General features: G+C 40.3%; 1 protein-coding gene across 2 annotated transcripts in view; it reads left to right on the forward strand.

The window, feature by feature from the left end:
* Ap2b1 (adaptor-related protein complex 2, beta 1 subunit) overlaps window positions 1-20665 on the forward strand; it is a 118257-nt gene that overhangs the window by 19516 nt on the left and 78076 nt on the right. For both annotated transcript variants that reach the window (XM_013013332.1, XM_013013333.1), the window contains exons 5-10: window positions 6829-7074; window positions 12891-13081; window positions 15846-16067; window positions 16669-16789; window positions 16897-16992; window positions 18756-18871. In XM_013013332.1, coding sequence (XP_012868786.1) covers window positions 6829-7074; window positions 12891-13081; window positions 15846-16067; window positions 16669-16789; window positions 16897-16992; window positions 18756-18871 — 992 coding nt within the window. The remainder of the gene's footprint in view (window positions 1-6828; window positions 7075-12890; window positions 13082-15845; window positions 16068-16668; window positions 16790-16896; window positions 16993-18755; window positions 18872-20665) is intronic.

A 20665-nucleotide genomic window follows, 5' to 3' on the forward strand; every position in this document is an offset into this window, starting at 1 on the left:
ACGCACATGTGTGCACCAGTACTAAGGGCCATATGCTCTTACTCAAGGCTGGTGCTATACCACTTGAGCCACATTTGACATTTTTCTGGTTAATGGGAGGTGGAGGCTCATTGACCTTTCTTTCTGGGCTAGTTTTGAACCTCAGTTCTCCAAGTTTTAGCTTCCTGAGCAGCTAGGATTAGAGGTTTGAGTCACTGGTGCTTTAGAAGACCTTTAGAGAAGGACTAGCAGTTTCATGTTTTAAGCAATCTATTTGCCAGCATGTGTCAGCTAGGGAAGTTGAAACCATATGGCAAACCTTCTGTTAGTGGAACTTGGTACATGCATCTTTGCCAAATGGGTAGAAGAAAGCCAGGTGAAACCTCACTGTTTATACCTTCCTTGTAAAAATGAGGCTTTGGCTTAAAAGCCAAAGTTATTACTTTGGGTTGAGTTAATGATTTTTTTTTGAAACATTCAAGTAGAGGGAATAGTTAACAGATTTCTAAGTTATCATGTAATTTTAAACATTACTGACGTATGGACACTAATGGTTAATTTATACTTTCTGGATGCTTTTATACTTTCTGGAGACCTCTCTCACCTCTATTTCCTTTCTTGCTAGATAAACATATCATTTCTTCTTTATATGTATCAATCAGATTGTTGTCCCCACACCCTCTTTGTACTACTGGAGTTTGAACTTAAAGGCTTGCACCTGCTTGGCAGGTGCTCTGGCACCTAGCTTTTTAGTTATTTTTCAGTAGGGTCTTGTGGTTGTGATTGCTTGTTTTCTTGTTGTTGTTGTTTTATTTTTGGTAAGTGGTAGGGCTTGAACTCTGGGCCTGAGCGCTGTCCCTCACAGCTCTTCAGCTCAAGGCTCTACTACTTGAGCCACAGAGCTACTTTGGGTTTTCTGGTGGTTTATTGGAGATAAGAGTCTCATAGACTTTCCTGCCCATGCTGGGTTTGAACTGTGATCCTCAGATCTCAGCCTCCTGAGTAGCTAGGATTACAGGCATGAGCTACCAGCTCTGGTAAAGCCCATCTTTTGTTGTTTTTTTGTTTGTTTTTGCCAGTCCTGGGGCTTGAACTCAGGGCCTGGGCTCTGTCCCTGAGCTTCTTTCGCTCAAGGCTAGCACTCTACCCCTTGAGCCACAGTGCCACTTCCGTCTTTTTCTGTTTATGTGGTATTGAGGATTTGAACCCATGACTTCATGCATGCTGGGCAAACACTCTTCCAATAAGCCGCATTCCCAGCCGATTGGTTGTTTTTTTGTCTGTATCTGGCCTCAGACTTCAGTTCTATCAGTGCTTGCCACAGCTTCAATTATAGGAGTATGCCGCCATTTCTGGCTTATTGATTGACATGGAGTCTTGGTAACTTTTTTGCCTGGGGCAGCCTCAGAACTGTGATTCTCCCAAGTGACTGGAGTTTCAGATTGTACCATCATGCTGTGCTTTCCCCCTCCCTCCTTCCCTACTTCCCTTAATAGTTGAATATACTTAATAGAAATATTCAAATAATCATTCCCTTCCCTTATTGCTGAAGCCATGAAGTAATAAGTCTTTTGTAATCAGTCATTTTTTTTTTTAATCCTTCAGAAAGGGCTTTTTGTTTGTTTGTTTTTCCTAATTGGTACTGGAGCTTCAATTCAGGGCCTGGGTAGTTCTGTCCCTTAGCCTTTTCACTCAAGGTGAACTTTTCAGCCACAGCTCTATCTATTTCCCAGAAATGTTTTTATTTTGTTTTATTTATTTTTTGCCAGTTCTGGGGATGAATTCAGAGCTGTTCTGAGCCTCTTTGTACTCAAAGGCTAGTGCTCTACCACTTGAGTAGTATATTGGAGATAAGAGTCATGGACTTTCTTGCCCAGGCTGGCTTTGAACAGCAATCCTCAGATCTCAGCCTCCAGAGCAGCTAGAATTTTACAGGCGTGAGCCACTGGTGCTTGGCTCAGTGCCTGTTATTGCCTCTGTTGCTACATTTGTGTAATAGAGAAAGTAAATTTTATATAAATATTATTACAGTCACCCTATATGCTACTAACCTACTCGTTTACATTTTACAAAGTGAAAAAATTACCTTTTAAAGTCAACTCTGAAATAGATGCATTTTCATTAATATGCTCTTCTAAGTCAGGAAAAAAGAGAGTTGAATTTTGTGTTTTTAAAAGAACAAACTCAAACTGGGTGCTGATAGCTCACACCTTTAATCCTGGCTACTCAGGAGGCTGAGATCTGAGGATCACAGTTTGAAGCCAGCCCAGGCAAGAAAGTCTGTGAAACTCTTTTTTTTTTTTTTTTTTTTTTTGTCGGTCGTGGGGCTTGAACTCTGGGCCTGGGCACTGTCCTTCAGTTCTTCAGCTCAAGGCGAGCGCTCTACCACTTGAGCTACAGCGCCACTTCCAGTTTTCTGGTGGTTTATTGGAGATAGGAGTTTCACAGTCTTTCCTGCCCGGGATGGCTTTGAACCGTGATCCTCAGATCTCAGCCTCCTGATTAGCTAGGATTACAGGCGTGAGCCACCAGCGCCCGGCTTAAAGTCTGTGAAACTCTTATCTCCAATAAACTACTCAGAAAAAACAGAAGTGACTCTGTGGCTCAAGTGGTAGAGCACTGTCCTTAAGCACTGAGAGACTCAGGGTCAGAGCCAAGGCCCTGTGTTCAAGCCCCAGAACTAGCAAAAAAAGAAACAAAAACAACAAACAAACTTAACATATCAAGCAGCAAATTTCTACTTTACTAAAGCTGTAAATCATTGTCCCTAGTATCTAAAGGACAAAATCAGGTCTCCAACTGAAACTAAAAATTATAAATTATAGGCTCAGGAACTTTGTAAACATATTGTGTAGTCATTTATTAAAAAATGAAGGGGTTAGGGATTTAGCTAAGAGGAAGAGCATGTGCCTGGCAAGTGCAAGGCCCTGTGTTTCATTCTCAGCTATGCAAAAAAAAAAAAAAGCTCAAATTTAAGAATAGTATCTCACTAGCTCAGATTTTAGCCCAGGCTGGCCTGGATCTCACAAGTATCCTGTTTCAGCCTTCTGAGTAATGCGATTATAGCCATATTTTACAATGCCTGACTCAGAATATAATCTCCTTAAAAAAAATATAACAGTACCAGCAGGGCATGGTGGTGCACACCTGTAATCCTACCTACTGAAGCAGTGAAGACAGTGGTCTGAGGATGACCCTAACAAAAGTGTGAGACTCTTATAAAAAACTGATTTGCAATTAATGTAATTCATCACATCAACAATAGCAAGGATAAGAACGACATGATTTTCTCAATAGACGCAGAAAAAGCATTAGACAAATCCAACACCCCTTTGTGATGGAAGCTCTGGAGAAACTAGAATCCAGGGAACATTCCTCAATGTAATAAAGGCTGTGGATGACAAACCTACAGCTAGCAAGACAAGGGTGTCCACTCTCTCCACTCCTTTTCACTTTAGTATTAGAATGCCTAGTTAGAGCAGTAAGATAAGATGCAAACATAAAGGGGATCCAAGTAGGGAAAGATGAAGTAAAACTCTCCTTCTTTGCAGATGACATGATCTTATATTTAAAGCATCCCATGGATTCCACTCCAGAGTTACTCAAGCTGATTTGAAACTTTGGCAAAGTAGCAGGGTATAAAATTAACCCTCAAAAGTCAGTGGCTTGGGCTGGAAGGTAGCTGAGTGGTAGAGTGCTTGCCTCATATGCATGAGGCCCTGGGTTTGATTCCTCAGCACCACATAAACAGAAAAAGCCAGAAGTGGCGTTGTGGCTCAGTTGGTAGAGTGCTAGCTTGCGCTGAAGAGCTGAGGGTCAGTGCCCAGGCCCAGAGTTCAAGCCCCACAGAAACAACAACAAATCAATGGCTTTCCTGTATGCCAAAAATGTGAAGAGTGCAGCTGAAATCAGGAAAGCAATTCCCTTTTGTAATAGCCCCACAAAAAATAAAATACCTAGGAATTGACTAAAGAAGTGAAGGACCTCTGTGATGAAAACTTTAAAAACCTGAAAAAGGCAATCAAAGCAGAACTAAGAAAATGAAAAAACCTCCGATGCTTCTGGAGTGGGAGGATTAGCATAATGAAAAAGGCATTACTGCCAAAGGCTATCTACAAATTCAATGCAATACCCATTAATATCTCAGCCTCATTCTTCAAGGAAACAGAAGAAGCAACCCAAAAATTCATATGGAACAATAAAAGACCCGGAATAGCAAAAACAGTCCTTAACAGAAAGAACAGTGCTGGAGGAATATCAATACCAGACTTCAAACTCTACTACAAAGCCATAGTACTCAAAGCAGCTTGGTACTGGCACAAGAACAGACCTGAGGACCAATGGAATAGAACAGAAGACCTAGAAATAAACTCACAGACCTATAGCCACCTAGTCTTTGATTAGGGAGCCAAAATAGAATGAAAGACAGTGTCTTCAGTAAATGGTGCTAGAAAACTTGGTTAAACACCTGTAGAAAACTAATATTAGATCCTTATATATCACCCTGGCAAACTTGGTTAAACACCTGTAGAAAACTAAAATTAGATCCTTATATATCACCCTGCACCAGAATCAACTCCAAATAGGTCAAAGACAGAAGTAAAAGCAGACACCCTGAAAACATTACAGGAAGGAATAGGAGAAGCTCTAGGGCTCCTTGGCCCAGGCCAAAATTTTCTTAATAAAGACCCAGAAACAAAACAAATCAAAGAAAGGTTGGACAAATGGGATTGCATGAAACTGCAGAGCTTCTGCATGGCAAGGACATAGCTAATAACATCAATAGAAAGCCCACAGATTGGGAGAAGATCTTCACTAGCCATACAACAGACAAGGGCCTCATATCTAAAATATACTTAGAACTCAAAAAATTAAATCCTCCAAAAACAAATCCATTAACAAGTGGGCTAAAGACTTAAAGAGAGGGGCTAGGAAGGTGGCTCAGTGGTAGAGTGCTTGCCTTGCATGCATGAGGCCCTGGGTTCAATTCCTCAGCACCACATAAGCAAAAAGAAAAAAGCGTAGAGCGCTCGCCTTGAGCTGAAGAGCTGAGGGACAGCGCCCAGGCCCAGAGTTCAGGCCCCACGACCGACAAAAAAAAAAAAAAGAAAAAAGCTGGAAGTGGTGCTGTGGCTCAAGTGGTAGAACACTAGCCTTGAGCTGAAGAGCTGAGGGACAGCGCCCAGCCCCAGAGTTCAGGCCCCACGACCAGACCCAAAAACAAAACAAAAAGACTTAAAGAGAGACTTCTCTGAAGAAGAAATGGACAGTAAACACATGAAGAAATGCTCAATTTCTCTGGCCATAAAAGAAATGCAAATCAAAACAACATTGAGATTCCACCTCACCCCAGTTAGAATGGATATAATCAAGAAATCTAGTAACAACAGATGCTGGAGGAGATGTGGCCAAAAGGGAACTCTACTGCATTGTTGGTGGGAGCATAAACTGGTTCAACCACTCTGGAAAGCAGTATGGAGGTTCCTCAAAAGACTACACATAGAGCTCCCCTATGACCCAGAAATCTCACTTCTGGGTATTTCCCCAAATGATCACAAATTAGGCATACTAAATGCCAGCACAACTGTGTTTATCACAGCATTATTCATTATAGTAAGATATAGAACCAACCCATATATCCCTCAGTAGATGAATGGATCGAGAAAATGTGATACACACACACACACACACACAATGGAATTCCATGCTTCCATCAGAAAGAATGACACCACCCATTTGTTAGGAAATGGAAAGACTTGGAAAAAAGTGTATTAAGTGAGTAAGCCAGACCGAAAGAAATATAGGTGCCATGGTTTCCCTCATTTGCAATAACTAGTATATGTCTAGGATAATTTTATCAGATGAGCAGAAAAAGCTCAAAAGCTATGTATATATGACCATATACGATGATGCTAAGGGAAATGAACCCCAGGATATAGACACAAGAGGCCTTTCCTCATTGTTGTTTTAAATGTACCACGTGATTTTTTTTTTGTTTCCATTGTATGTTCTTCCCCTTACGGTGTATCCCTGCTGTCACTGTACTACTTGCTTTTGATGTCCTGTATCTTGTATATACATTTGTCTCATTTCGGGAGGGGGAGGGGAATAACAAAATGCTGAAACAAGGACACAGGATGACCCATTGCAACAATGATACCCACAAGACAGTATATTGGAATTAAACTTTACAACTTTGCGGGGGATGGAGGGAGTAAGGGAAGTGGGGAAGGGAAGGGATGGTGGGAGAACAACAAGGGAAGGGGCAACTGCTCGACAAGAAATGTACTCATTGCCTTACTCATGTAACTATAACCCCTCTGTACAGCATCTTTATAATAAATAAATTTAAAAAAGCACAAAAAACGATTTTATGCCTATAATCCTAGCTGCTCAGGTGATCGAGGTCAGGAGGATTGCAGTTTGAGGCAACTTGTGGAAAAATGTTTTGCAAATGGGGTAGTATGCACCTGACATCTCCTCTATGGAGGGAAGTATAAGACAGAAGGATGTCAGTCTAGTACAGTTTGTGTAAAACCAAGATCTATTTCAAAAATAACCAGAGCAAAAAAAGTATTGGAGCATAGCTCAGAGAGGCCCTGAGTTCAATCTGCACTACTAACAAAACTCCAAAACTAATATAGGCGTGAATGACCGATACCCAGCTCCTTCTTGGAGAGGAATAGTATAGGAGGTTGGGTTTTGATGTAGAATGTAATTGGAAACAAATTAATGTAATACACTTAATTTTTGGATCTGGGGATTATTAGCTAGGGCCTTTTGCATGGTAGGCAGACTGTTTCCTTTGAGTCATTTGGTATACTTACAGCTGATGCTTGTTTTTTGTAGGACTGTGAAGATCCCAATCCTTTGATTCGGGCCTTGGCAGTTAGAACCATGGGATGCATCCGGGTGGATAAGATTACAGAATATCTCTGTGAGCCCCTCCGCAAGTGCTTGAAAGATGAAGACCCCTATGTTCGAAAAACGGCAGCAGTCTGTGTGGCAAAACTCCATGATATCAATGCCCAAATGGTGGAAGATCAAGGATTTCTGGATTCTCTACGGGATCTCATAGCTGATTCAAATCCAATGGTAATAAATTTCTGCTTTTATAAAGAGAGCAAACTGAGCATCAGTGACACAGGCCTCTAATCCTTGATACTCAGGAGGCTGGTATTTGAGGATTGGGGTTCAAAGCCAGACTGGGCAGAGAAATTTGAGGGTCTCTTACCTCTAATTAATCAGCAAAAGCTAGAAGTAGAAATGTGGCTCAAGTAGTACAGTGCCAACCTTGAGAAAAATAGCTAAGGGACAACACCCAGGCCCTGAGTTCAAGCCCCAGTACCAGCACACACACACACAATTGAGGAGTTAAAGAGAAAAAGTATAAGTACCAGTAGCAGCACACTCATGCATGTGCACACGTACACACACAAATTAGATGAGAGAGAGAACATGTGTGTGCATGAGCTGGGCTAGAGATGGATCTCAGTAGTAGAGCACATGCCTGGCATGTGCACAGCTCTGGATTTGATCCCCAGCAGTACAAAATACCCAAACAAATTTAAAACAACAACAGAATTACTTTGGGACCAGTGTGATCACTTCACATTGTGATCACTTCAGAGGCAAGTGAGGACGGAGGTTTTGAGGTCAAACCTGGGTACATAATGACCTGAAAGGGACATATAGTGAGACTATCTCAAAAACAAAAAATCAAAAAGAGCAACATTTAATTGCTCTCTTTTCCAGGCATGTTTCACACAAATGTCTTCGGATACTGGAGCACAGAATACCTCTGGGAAACAGAATTTCTCCTAATCGCAGATTGTTTCACACCCTACACACTTTTTGTTCTTTTTTAGTTGTTTATTTAATGATTATTTTTTCAAATAGAAATTTGTGGTATATTCTGGTATGATGACACTAGAACTGAATCAAAGTGATCTTTATTGTCTACTCTTTAAAGAAAAGCCAACTTGATTATGTTCTGAGTGTTTATCATTAACATAACCCCTTAAAATTGGTATTTAAAAAAATATTCTCTTAGCCAGCGCTGGTGGCTCACACCTATAATCATAGTTACTCAGGAGGCATTCAGAGCCAGCCAGGACAGGAAAGCCTGTGAGACTTATTTCCAATTAAACTTTACTTTTAGAATGGATGTATTCAAGTGCAAAGTGATAAACTGACTGCTGATACCTCAAGCTCATTTTAATTGATTGGTCACTAAATATTGTTACTGAGAAGTTGGAGGAGTTTCTTTAAAGTGTTCCTTTTTTTGCCTAGTGCAACATTTACTTGAAGGTGAATAATACTAGAAGGGGTGAGCCTTTCCTTTTTTTTTTTTTGCCAGTCCTGGGGCTTGAACTCAGGGCCTGGGTGCTGTCCCTGAGCCTCTTTGTGCTCAAGGGTAGCGTTCTACCACTTGAGCCACAGTGCTACTTCAGGCTGCTTCTGAGTAGTTTATTGGAGATGACTCATGGACTTTCCTGCCCAGGCTGGCTTCAAACTGTGGTCCTTAAAACTCAGCCTTCTGGGCTGGGAAGGTGGTTCAGTGGTTAAAGTGCTTGCCTTGCATGCCTGAGGCCCTGGGTTCGATTCCTCAGCACCACATAAGCAAAAACAAAAAAGCCAGAAGTGGCACTGTGGCTCAAGTGGTAGAGCGCTAGCTTTCAGCTGAAGAGCTGAGGGACAGTGCCCAGGCCCAGAGTTCAGGCCCCACGACCGGACCCAAAAAAAAAAAGAAAACTCAGCCTTCTGAGTAGCTAGGATTACCATTGGTGTCTGGCTACCTTTACATTGTTGTTGTTATTTAACTTTCTCAGTGGAGGGAGAGTTGGAATTTACCTGAAATACGTATCATCTCTCATTTGTCTTTCATTTGCTTCAGCTAGGTGTTTGGACATCTCTTTTGGTTTATCTTAGTTTATGAGTAGCTTTTGTTTATTATCTTCGGAGATTAGTAGTAAGATCAAAGGATGAAACGAGCTACATTTAAAACAGGATACTTCTGCGAGGCACCAGTGGGTCATGTCTGTAGTCATAGCTACTCAGGAGGCTGAGATCTAAGGATCGCTGTTCAAAGCCAGCCCAGGCAGGAAAGTCCCTGAGACTCGTTTCCAATTAACTGCCAAAAAAAAGTGCCAGAAGTAGAGCTGTGGCTCAAGTGTAGATCACTAGCCTTCAGCACAGAAGCTCAGGGACAGTGCCCAGTCCTCGAGTTCAAGCTCCTCCAGGACCAGCACAAAAAAAATAAATTAATTCAATTAAAATTGAAAAAGGTATTTCTTATACTGATTGTCATATCAGAAATCTTTCTGCCATTTTGTAGTCTTCGAGGTGGGGTGGAAGTGCTTAAACTACAACTCCTCATAAGTTGTTACCACAAGAACCAAAAGGTTAACCCAAGTTTTCTGTGTGTTTTTATCATTACTAAAATTCATACTGTCACTCTGAGCAGTCATCTTTGAAATTCTCTACTTGAGGACATAGAGAAGATGAACAACTAGGGTTCCAGGCATCAAGCAGATAAGCAATATTAAATAACTTTATGAAATAAAACTTAGCTTAAGGGCTTAAGGTGGATATGAATTCTAACCTCTGCAATTAAGAGTTTAAGTGAATAAGTCATCTTTCCCATTGATGTCAGTTCTTCCATACAGAACCTGTCAAATTCTGGGACAGAAGGACTGATGACTTAGTAGTCTTTTTATTTATTTATCTATCTATTTATTTATTTTATTTTCTGTTGGTCGTGGGGCCTGAACTCTGGGCCTGGGTGCTGTCCCTCAGCTCTTCAGCTCAAGGCTAGCACTCTACCACTTGAACCACAGCTCCACTTCCCCCTTTTTCTGCTTTTTTTGGGAGAAGGGTTAGGGGGGTCTGGTCGTGTGGCCTGAACTCTGGGCCTGGGCGCTGTCCCTCAGCTCTTCAGCTCAAGGCTACCAATTGAGCCACAGCGTCACTTCTGGCTTTTTTTCTTTTTGCTTATGTAGTGCTGGGGAATTGAACCCAGGGCCTCAGGCATGCAAGGCAAGCGCTCTACCACTGAGCCACCTTCCCAGCCCGCTTTTTCTGCTTATGTGGTGCTGAGGAATTGAACCCAGGGCCTCATGCATGCAAGGCAAGCACTCTACCACTGAGCTACCATCTCAGCCCCTTTTTATTTATTTTTTAAAACCCAGTAGCACTTAGATATCTTTTATTAGATCACTTCACCAAATACAAAGTTTCTGGAACTGACCTAATTTGTCTGTTTTCCCCTGGTAGATCTGGTTTTGTTTTCATCCACTTCATAGTACTCAAATGACATGTGTATGCTGTTTGTTTATGCTTTTTATTAAGCAAACCTTCAAACATAGTTGAAATTAGAAACATGAGCTTATTCCTCTTTCCCTGCCCTCCACAGCTTTCATTGAGATTGTTTTTTTTTTCCACATATACTTATATCGTATTACAAAATAATTGAATCTGTACTTTGATCTCAACATTATTCCTTTTTTGGTCAATTGTGAGCCTTGAGCTCTGGGCCTGGGTGCTGCCCCTGAGCTCTTCAGCTCAAGGCTAGCACATTTTCTGGTAGTTAATTGGAGATAAGAGTTTCACAGACTTTCCTTCCCTGGACTGGCTTTGAACTGTGATCTTCAGATCTCAGCTTCATGAGTAGCTAGGATTACAGGTGTCAGCTACCAGTGCCTGGCTATTCCTTTATTTTTTAACCTTAAAAAACAATTACAATTAAAAAGAAAAAAAAAATACCAAAAAAATCAACCTTGAGGTATTTTAATCATCACACTGATTTTTTTTTTTAATCTGTGGGGTCAAATGCTGATGGGAAAAATAGATTGAGAGCATGAATGCAAAGTACTACCCATGGTCTAGTGGTAGAAATTAAGGTTCAGTAACTCAAACGTCTCAAAAACTCCTAAGGCTGATAATGGTCCATGACACTAGGAAAAGATAAATGAAAATGTCTTTTATGACAGGCACAATAGTAAATACTTTGATGCACAGTATTTCACTTATATCTGTAAAGTGGAAGTTATTACACAGTACATGTGAAGAAATGGTATACTCAGACTAAAATATCCCCAGCTTATGCAATTGGTAGTAATATAGCCAGGATTCTTCATTGATACCGTGTGTATATACACTACAGAACCAATGTATACATATGTGTGCATGTATATATGTATATATAAAATTCACACACTTAAATTTACTTCATTTCCTCAAAATGGCTACAATTTTGAACACATAAATATCCTGTTCTATGAAATTATGTCAGTCCTCGGTCTAATGCTGGAGAGGAGTACTCATTTTACTGTTCTTGAGGAATGTTCCACATGGTGGCAGCATTAAACCAGCAAATACTGATTCTCTTATAGAAGGATTTGGATGCTTGGGGACAAGCACAGGAAAGGAATCTGCCTTAGTAGTCTTGTAACTCACACCAAAAGGAGTTTCTAGATGTGAAAGCACCAGAATGGCAGAAATGACTGGGAAACTCTTTAATAAGAGAGGAAAATGTTGATCAAAAGCTGGCAGTTCTTAGGCTTATATTGACTTTGCCTGGTTCCTAGCAACAGTGTGCTTTGCTATAAGGAATAGAAACTATTACATTTTATCTTCCTTTTTAATTTAGTTTTTTTTTTTCCAGTCATGGAGCTTGAATTCAGGGTCTGGGTACTGTCCTGAGCTTTTTCCGCTCAAGACTAATCGGGCTTGAATTCACGGCCAAGGCATTCTCCTTTAACGTAGTTACTCAAGTCTGGTGCTTTACCACTTGGGCCACATCTCCACTTCCTACTTTTTGCTGATAACTGGGGGTAACAGTCTCATATAGATTTCTGCCTTGTACTGGTTTTGAGCTGAAATCCTCTGATCTTAGCCTCCTGAGAATGATTATAGATGTGAGCCACCAGCACCCAACTCAGATGTGGATTTTACTAGTCCATATTTGAAAGTTAATCTGTATTCAGAATGAAGAAACAATTTGGAGTTAGAGAAAAACAGGTCTCCTATGAATTTCTCACAGATGCCAGCATTTTAGAAATGACAGACATCTCACAAGAAAAAATACACTTTTGAGTATGTGGTTTTTTTTTCTTTTATTCTCAGAGTAATTTGGGGATATTCTAGCTTCAGTTAACATATTGATGTTAAATTTGCCACTAGAAAAACTTCGTTAGCATCCTAGCACATGTACTTTGGGCTTTTTGTTTTTGTTTTTAGTTCAGTTATTCCAAAGCCTTTTGCTTGCCGTTCCTGTCATCTCCATCTTTCACATCTTCTGTCTCTCTCAGAGCTGCTCATAGGATACCCCTTTTCAGTGCTCTGAGAAAATTGTAACCTCATCAGTAAAAAGTATATTTTCTGTTTTTTAGGGTTCTTTTGAGTAGGTGTACCATCAGATTAGCCTCATTTTAGGCTGGGTATAAAAGTTCTATTTAAACTGCCAACTCCTCTTTATTTGAACTTTTTCTGGAAAAACATTTGAAGGAGAACATTAAAGAAATGTGTATTTTAATGGTGTGTTAGTCAGCAGGCACATACCACATGGGATGATGATGTTTTTCAATCAGGGGTGATTTTTTCTTTTTTTCCCATAGCAGATATTTGGAAGTATCTGAAACAATTGGTTGGCACAACTGTGGGAGGAGCATTAGTGGTATCTAGTGGGTAGAGTTCAAGGATGCTTTCAACCTCCCATTTGCACATGGGAGGCCCCATCAACACCACAAAGCTTTATCTGGCCTGTCAATAGTGCCTAGGCTGTAAAACCCTACCTAGTTTATATATCCAAAATGTTGCAGAATTGGAAAATTGTGAGAAATCCTGTGAAGAGTGTTTGTTATGGCTATGCTGTTCTAGGTCAGCAAAATTGTGTCTTGTTTCTTTCTCAGGTGGTGGCTAATGCTGTAGCAGCATTGTCTGAAATCAGTGAGTCTCACCCAAACAGCAACTTACTCGATTTAAACCCACAGAATATTAATAAGCTGCTGACAGCCCTGAATGAGTGCACTGAATGGGGCCAGATTTTCATCCTGGACTGCCTGTCTAATTACAACCCTAAAGATGACCGGGAAGCTCAGAGGTCAGTCCATTTTTCTGGAGAATATGTGGTAGTCTTGACTGATGGAATAAAGTCTCATTTCTGTTACTACCCTAAATGTCTTATCAATTGAGGAAAGTCAGCAGATTTGGGGCAGACATTGCTACCCCTCCACTCCCAGGTATTTTCTCACTGGATTTAGGAATACTGTAGGTTATGGAGCCAGACAAAAATTGCTGTTTTTGAGATGTACGTTTCTCACTTCTTGTTTGAAGAGTACAGTTCTCTTGGCTTCAAATTCCCTTGAATCTCTCTCTGTGTAGTACTTGCTCCACTCTATTAGATAAGTGTTTGATACTTGTTATTGAGCTGTGTAACACCTGTAGTTTAGTATTAGAGAAAATATTTAGTGTCAGCAAAGTATATACTGCATCCCATTATATACAGAAATCGTCAGTCTGAATTTGGAGATTCTGGAAGGCACATCTTGATCATGCTGCTCAGCCTTTTACCACTTTAGTGTTATAAGTTTTCCTTGGCAAACTGCCTACTAAATGCATACACATACACATCTTAATTTGCAAATTTGGAGTTAACACCAATTTTTACTGAATATTTTGTGTAAGCACTGTACTAGACAATATACTTCTGAAGAATTGTTGGCTCTTCATTAAAGTTGACATATTATAATTATGGTAGATAAGAACCCTTCTTGCCTGGCTGAAGTTGATTTCCAAGCTACTAGAATGTAAGTGTTCATTGCTTGTTTGGGAAATTGTTCCCTCTGGACAGACTGAACTAAAACTAAAGCCCTTGATAGTTTTTTTTCCATTTTTGAATACAAATAGATTCTGGAAAGAACTTTATCTAAAATTTTATTTTCTGCTGGTCATTGACTGACATTGCACTCATTTATTCAGTTCATTCATTCAGCAAATTGTGACATTGTAGAGCACTTAGTCTGAGGATGGGGGTAGGTGTATGGGTATAGGTGTACATGTACATGTGTGAGTGTGTGTTGAGGTTTTTTTTTTTGTTTTTTTTTGTGGGGGAGGGGTCCAGTCATGGGCTTGAACTCTGGGCCTGGTCGCTGTCCCTCAGCTCTTCAGCTCAAGGCTAGTGCTCTACCACTTGAGCCACAGCGCCACTTTCATCTTTTTTTCTTTTTGCTTATGTGGTGCCGAGGAATCGAACCCAGGGCCTCATGCATGCAATGCAAGCACTCTACCACTGAGCCACCTTCCCAGCCCGAGGTTTTATTTCAATACAGTATGTAAATATATCAGGGGTGATGAGTGTTAACAAAGATAAAGAGATTAAGGAATTGTATCTTTTAGAAAAGTGAGGGGAAAACTTCACTTTGAAGCTAGCATTTGAGTAAAGATCTGAAGTTGGTAAGCAACCAGCCAAGTGGATACAATATAAAAAGAGAGTAATGTAGGGGCTGGGGGTTAAGCCCAGCGGAAGGGTGCCTACCTGGCACGCGCAAGGCCCTGGGTTCGGTCCTCAACCCTGGGGGAAAAAAAAAGAGTAATGTAGCCTACTTGGTTAAGGACCTACTCAGTAGATTGACCAAGAGCTTATCAAACTTAGATTGATTTCAGAGAAGCCTACTGCATTGATAGTTAAATAGCTTAAGAGTGCTAGAGGAATCTTAGCGTGGGAGTGGCTAGGAGAAAAAGAGGAAGTGAGAGAATAATGCAATGCTGTTCTTATACTTAAAACCAGCCAGGAGCTGGTGGCTCCTGCCTGTAATCCTCACTACTCTGGAGGCCGAGGTCTGAGGATCATGGTTCAAAGCCAGCCTGAGCAGAAAAGTCTGTGGGACTCTGTTTTGTTTTGGTTTTTTTTTTGTTTTTTTTTTGTTTTTTTTTTTGGTTAGTGGTGGGGCTTGAACTTGTTGTCTGGGCACTGTCCTTCAGCTCTTCAGCTCAAGACTAGCACTCTACCACTGGAGCTACAGCACCACTTCTGGTTTTCTGTGGTTTATTGGAGATAAGAGCCTCACAGACTTTCCTGCCGGGATGGCTTTGAACCGTTATCCTCAGTCTTCTGAGTAGCTAGGATTGTGAGCCACTAGCTCTGTGGGCCTCTTATCTCCAATTAGCTACCAGAAAACTGGAAGTGGAGCTGTGGCTCAAAACAGTATAGAGTGCTAACCTTGAGCAAAAAGAGCTTAGGGACAGCACCCAGGCCCTGAGTTCAAGCCCTGTGACTGACAAAGTAAAAATAAATCAATAAGACAAAATCAACAACAAAAAAAAAAAATTCAGAGCTTTCCTTATTAACTTGAAAGCAGAAGGTTGGAGAGGGTGTAGTTTTTCCTGTCCACCCACCTTTTCCTGTACCTTTCAGTGAAATCTTAAGTCACAAGTTGGTTGAAATCACTCACACTATGAAATGTGTTTCAGAATGCTTACTTTGACTTCCTATAGGTTGAGTAGAAATGGGCTGTAAGGCAGGGAGGCCTAACATAATATGGGGAGACAAAGGACTGTAAAATGAGAAGGTAATCGGTGTGAGTTCATGTGTTTTGGGGTACTGCTAGTTTCCTTATAGTTTGAACATCCCCTACTGCTGGTTTCCTAAAGTGTTCTGGTGTTCCTGCTCTGCCTGTAATTTGCTGGGTATATGGCTTCTGCGGTGTTGAATCCCAATTTGACCTAAGCATGGAGCTTTAATTTTTCTAACTGATTCTTGAGTTTCTTATTACTTGGGCCATGGGACTCTGAAATGCTACCTTATAGAGTGGATTGGACAAAGACACTGTAATTCAAACTACTAATTGTTCCTTTTCTACCCCCAGCATCTGTGAGCGGGTAACTCCCCGGCTATCACATGCCAACTCAGCAGTGGTGCTTTCAGCAGTAAAGGTCCTAATGAAATTTCTAGAATTGCTACCCAAGGACTCTGACTACTACAATATGCTGCTGAAGAAGTTAGCTCCTCCACTTGTGACACTGCTGTCTGGAGAGCCAGAAGTGCAATATGTCGCCCTGAGGAACATCAATCTAATTGTCCAGAAAAGGTTGGGAAATAGTGAATTGGTAACTTAAAGTTTTTATGAATCTGAATTAAGCTTAGTAATATAAATGCTTAGTAGGCCAATCTTAATCTCCTTTTACTGTATGGAAATAAAAATGTCAGCAGAGCAAGATCAAAGATCATTGGATTTATAGTCGATGCCAGAGTATTCTTATAGTAAATGTCTGATGTTGCTCTGTAGTGAAGCTTGTTTTCTGAAGGATCTGTTCCTGATATATTGCTATTGATAGGTTCAGCCTGTAATTTAGAGCTAGTTTGTTTTTCTTCTAGCTATTCATCATGGCAGCTTGTACCCTGCTACTTGAAAAGGATAAAAATAGTCTGCCAGATGGAACTGATGAGGATAGATGGACTGGGGATATATAGCTCAGTGATAGATCGCTTATATAGAATGTGTGAGTCCTGGGGTTTGATTCCTAGTAACTGGGAGAAAAAAAGAGAAGTATAGAGGAACTTCATGAGTTTTCTTCATAAGAGGAGTAAAAGAAAGGGAGAGAGACACTGATTAGATATTAATACAAACCCAGAAGGATCTATCAATAAATACATATATTCACTTGTCTTTCCTATATTTTTTTGTGTAGACCTGAAATCTTGAAGCAGGAAATCAAAGTCTTCTTTGTGAAGTACAATGATCCTATCTATGTTAAACTAGAGAAGTTGGACATCATGATTCGCCTGGCATCCCAAGCCAACATTGCTCAGGTCCGGCTTTATACAGTCTCAGAAAATCTGGCTCTCAGAAGAGACTTGTCCATGAGATTGATGTTTGAGAAGGCCTGATGTTTATATGCTTTCTGGATATTTGACAGGTTCTAGCAGAACTGAAGGAATATGCCACTGAGGTAGATGTTGACTTTGTTCGAAAAGCTGTTCGAGCCATTGGACGATGTGCCATCAAAGTAGAGGTAAGTGTCCACTGGAAGTTGAAATTACATTTTATAGAGTTTGAATGTTCTCTTTTTTCCCTTTTTATTTTCTCTCCAAGACTAGCACTCAAACTTGGTATCTGATGCTTTTACTTGTTGGCTGGTGTTTTACCACCAGAAACACACCTCCAGCCCCTCTTTTTTTTCCCCTAGTCATGGGGCTTGAACTCCTCTCTGGCTTGAAGCTAGCACTCTGCTGTTTGAGCCACAGCTCCACTTCTGGTTTTCTGGTGGTTAATTGGAGATAAGAGTTTCAGATCTTTCTTACCCAGGCAGGCTTTGAACTGTGGTCTTCAGATCTCAGCCTCCTGAGTAGCTAGGATTAAGGTGTAAGCCACTGGCACCCAGCATCTGCTTCAGCTTTTTAAGTGCTGGGATTACAGGGTTGTAATCTTAATTTACTGCTTTGAAAAAAGAAGCTGAGTTCATACATCTCACCATTCACACTTCTCTATCAGTTTGTTTTTCTTTGTTTACTGGAGTTTGAAATCAGGTCCTTGAGCTTGCTATGCAGGCTCAACTACTGAGCCACATTTTTCTTCAGTGATTATATTGACTCTCTCTCTCTCTCTCTCTTTCTCTCTCTCTTTCTTTCTTTCTTTCTTTCTTTCTTTCTTTCTCTCTCTCTCTCTCTTCTCTCCCTCTCCCTCTCCCTCTCTCCCTCCCTCTTCCTCTCTCTCCCTTCTCTCTCCTTCCCTCCCCCCTCCTCTCTCTGTCTTCTTCTCCCCTACCACCCCCCCCCAGTGTACATAGCCTTCCTGTTTTATGTTTCCAATAGAGCAGGAATAACAGACATATACCAACTACCATGTCTAGTTCCTTTTTTTTTTTTTTTTTTGGGTCCGGTCATGGGGCCTGAACTCTGGGCCTGGGCGCTGTCCCTCAGCTCTTCAGCTCAAGGCTAGCGCTCTACCACTTGAGCCACAGCGCCACTTCCGGTTTTTTTCTTTTTGCTTATGTGGTGCTGAGGAATCGAACCCAGGGCCTCAGGCATGCAAGGCAAGCGCTCTACCACTGAGCCACCTTCCCAGCCCCATGTGTAGTTTCTTTTATCAAGATGGAGTCTTGCAGACTTTTTTGCCTGGGCTGCCTAGAACCATGATTCACCCTGTCTCAGCTTTTTGCTTTGCTGGGATGACAGTCTGGATCTTTTTGCTCAGACTGGTCTCAAACTTCAGCCTTTCCATTTTTTAAGTAACTAGGATTACAGGTGTGAGCTATGACACCCAGATATATGAGGTCTTTGTTTCTGTGTTACCTTGGTAAATTATGATCATATGTCCTTATTACTTGTTCTTTCTACTATAGAGTTTTAAAAGTTATATGTGACTATGTTGGATATAATACAAATAATTCTTTTTCTAACATGTGTCTTTATTACACCCCTGTCGCCTTTCAGCTCCTCAAGCATAATTTTAGACCCATAAATCACCTGTGTTTCTAGGCCCATCTCTCTTTGTCTTGTCTTGCTATTTCAGTCTGGCTGATGGCTTCCTTGGACTCTGCCTTGACAAGAAAAGAAAAATCCTCTATCAAATTTATTAGTAATGAGTAAGATTTTGTGCATATCTAGAACTTCTCATGTAGACATAAATCAGATAGCCAACCTGCAGTATAGGTTGGTCAAATTAAGTACTTGTTCAATTAGTTGAGTTTATTGAACAGTGTATTTTATTGAAATGTGATGGACATGTTACTGGATACATCATATGACTTCTCATTTTTTATATTCCTTTTCCTAGCAATCTGCAGAGCGCTGTGTAAGCACATTGCTTGATTTAATCCAGACAAAAGTAAATTATGTGGTCCAAGAAGCAATTGTTGTCATCAGGGACATCTTCCGCAAATACCCCAACAAGTATGTCTGAATTTTTCTTTTTCAGATCATTTGGGAAATGTTTAAATAAGGAACTTTAAAATTTACTGAGAGTCATGCTTTTATTATGACCAGCCATTAGTGGGATACTTCATTTAAATCACAAATATATAAAGCAATTAGTTAATAAGGAATAAAACTATTACTTATAGAAGAAATGAAACTCTGCTTGAATATGCACTGTATATGGCATAGTTAACATTTCAGGTCTTTGATGGCAAGATTACCACTAAGTAGGGAACATATATTCCAGGTTGTGTGTGCATACTCTGTTCTGCCCATTTGAATGAATGGGACTTTTCCCTCTCACAGTATTTCCGTTTGAATATACCACGTGGCCACTTGGTCATAAAAGCCAGGAAGGTAGCAGCTGTACTGTTCACTCTGGAAAATAATATAGCAATAAATTGCCAGCCTTTTCTGAAGTATTATAGCTGTTCCCATACAAAAATCTGCCTTTTAACTTCACACTTGTTTCATATTGAGGCCTCTAAATTTATGCACTAAAAATAACTTTTTCTATTTGATTCTGAAAGCAAGCAATTAAGAAAGCTGAGTGATCTGGGCGCTGGTAGCTCATGGATGTAATCCTAGCTACTAAAGAGGCTGAGATCTGAACATTGTAGTTTGAAGCAGGAAAGTCCATGAGACTCTTATTTCCAATAAACTACTCAGAAAATGCTAGGAGTGGTGCTATGGCTCAACTGGTAGAGCACTATCCTTGAGCACAAAGAGGCTCAGGGATAGTACCCAGGCCCTGAGTTGAAGCCCCAGGACCCAAAGAAATCTGAGTGAAATAAGAGTAGGTCTGTGAACATCACTGCTTACAGCTAGTGCTATAATAACACTTGAGCCTTGCCTCTAGCTCACTTCTCAAGATTCTAAATCTCATTTTGCCATCTAATCATGAAGATATGTTGTGTTAAAGCTTCTGATTAGTCTTTAAATATAATTTTAAATGAAGCAACTTGCAGTAAATTAAAATGTATTTAAGATATAATAGAAGCATTTTGACAAAGTAATGGTTTACTAAGCTTGAAAATAAAGTCCAAAAAATAACTTTGTAAATTTTAGAAATAGTACTTTTGGAAAGAAGACCATAAACTTTTATCATTCTCCTAGAAAAGGGTCAGGTTTCTAAAATTTTTGACTAAAGATGAAGACATTTATGTCACTGTGATTAAATAGAGAAATGTCTCACTTGTGTTTATGAGTGGTTATGACAGTTTAATTTGAAGATTAAGAAAGTAACCAAGAGCCTGTTCTAATCAGTAAAAGTAGGGTAGGCAATTAAATGTACATAGCCAAGGAAAGGGATTCAACGTGATGAACATGAGAGAGATTATAAAAATAAATATTTAAATTACTTATTTCTTAGGGGGAACAGATCAATGTGTGTGCTTTAGGGAGAAAGAACTTAAAGGCCTCTTACTGAAAGAAAGATGGGTACAATTAAGTGACAGTTAACTGTTTCTAGTCTGGATGATCCTGTTTTCTAATTTTATTTTCTAAACACTGTGATTTCTGGCAGCAAAATGACATAAAAGGAAAGCTCTCTGATTGTTTTAAAAATGATTATTAGAAACTCAAGATGGTGGTATTGTCTTACCATAGGTTTATTTTTCTCTATGAAAAGATCACCTGAGAGGGTTTTGTTTTCTTTGTGAGGGGTAGATTGGATTGTTGTTGTTGGTGGTGGTGGTGGTGGTGTGCGTGTGCGCGTGCGCGTGTGTGCGTGTGTGTGTGTGTGTGTGTGTGTGTGTGTGTGTGTGTGTG

Source organism: Dipodomys ordii, unplaced genomic scaffold (assembly GCF_000151885.1).
Source record: "Dipodomys ordii isolate 6190 unplaced genomic scaffold, Dord_2.0 Scaffold19, whole genome shotgun sequence".
Classification (NCBI taxonomy): domain Eukaryota; kingdom Metazoa; phylum Chordata; class Mammalia; order Rodentia; family Heteromyidae; genus Dipodomys; species Dipodomys ordii.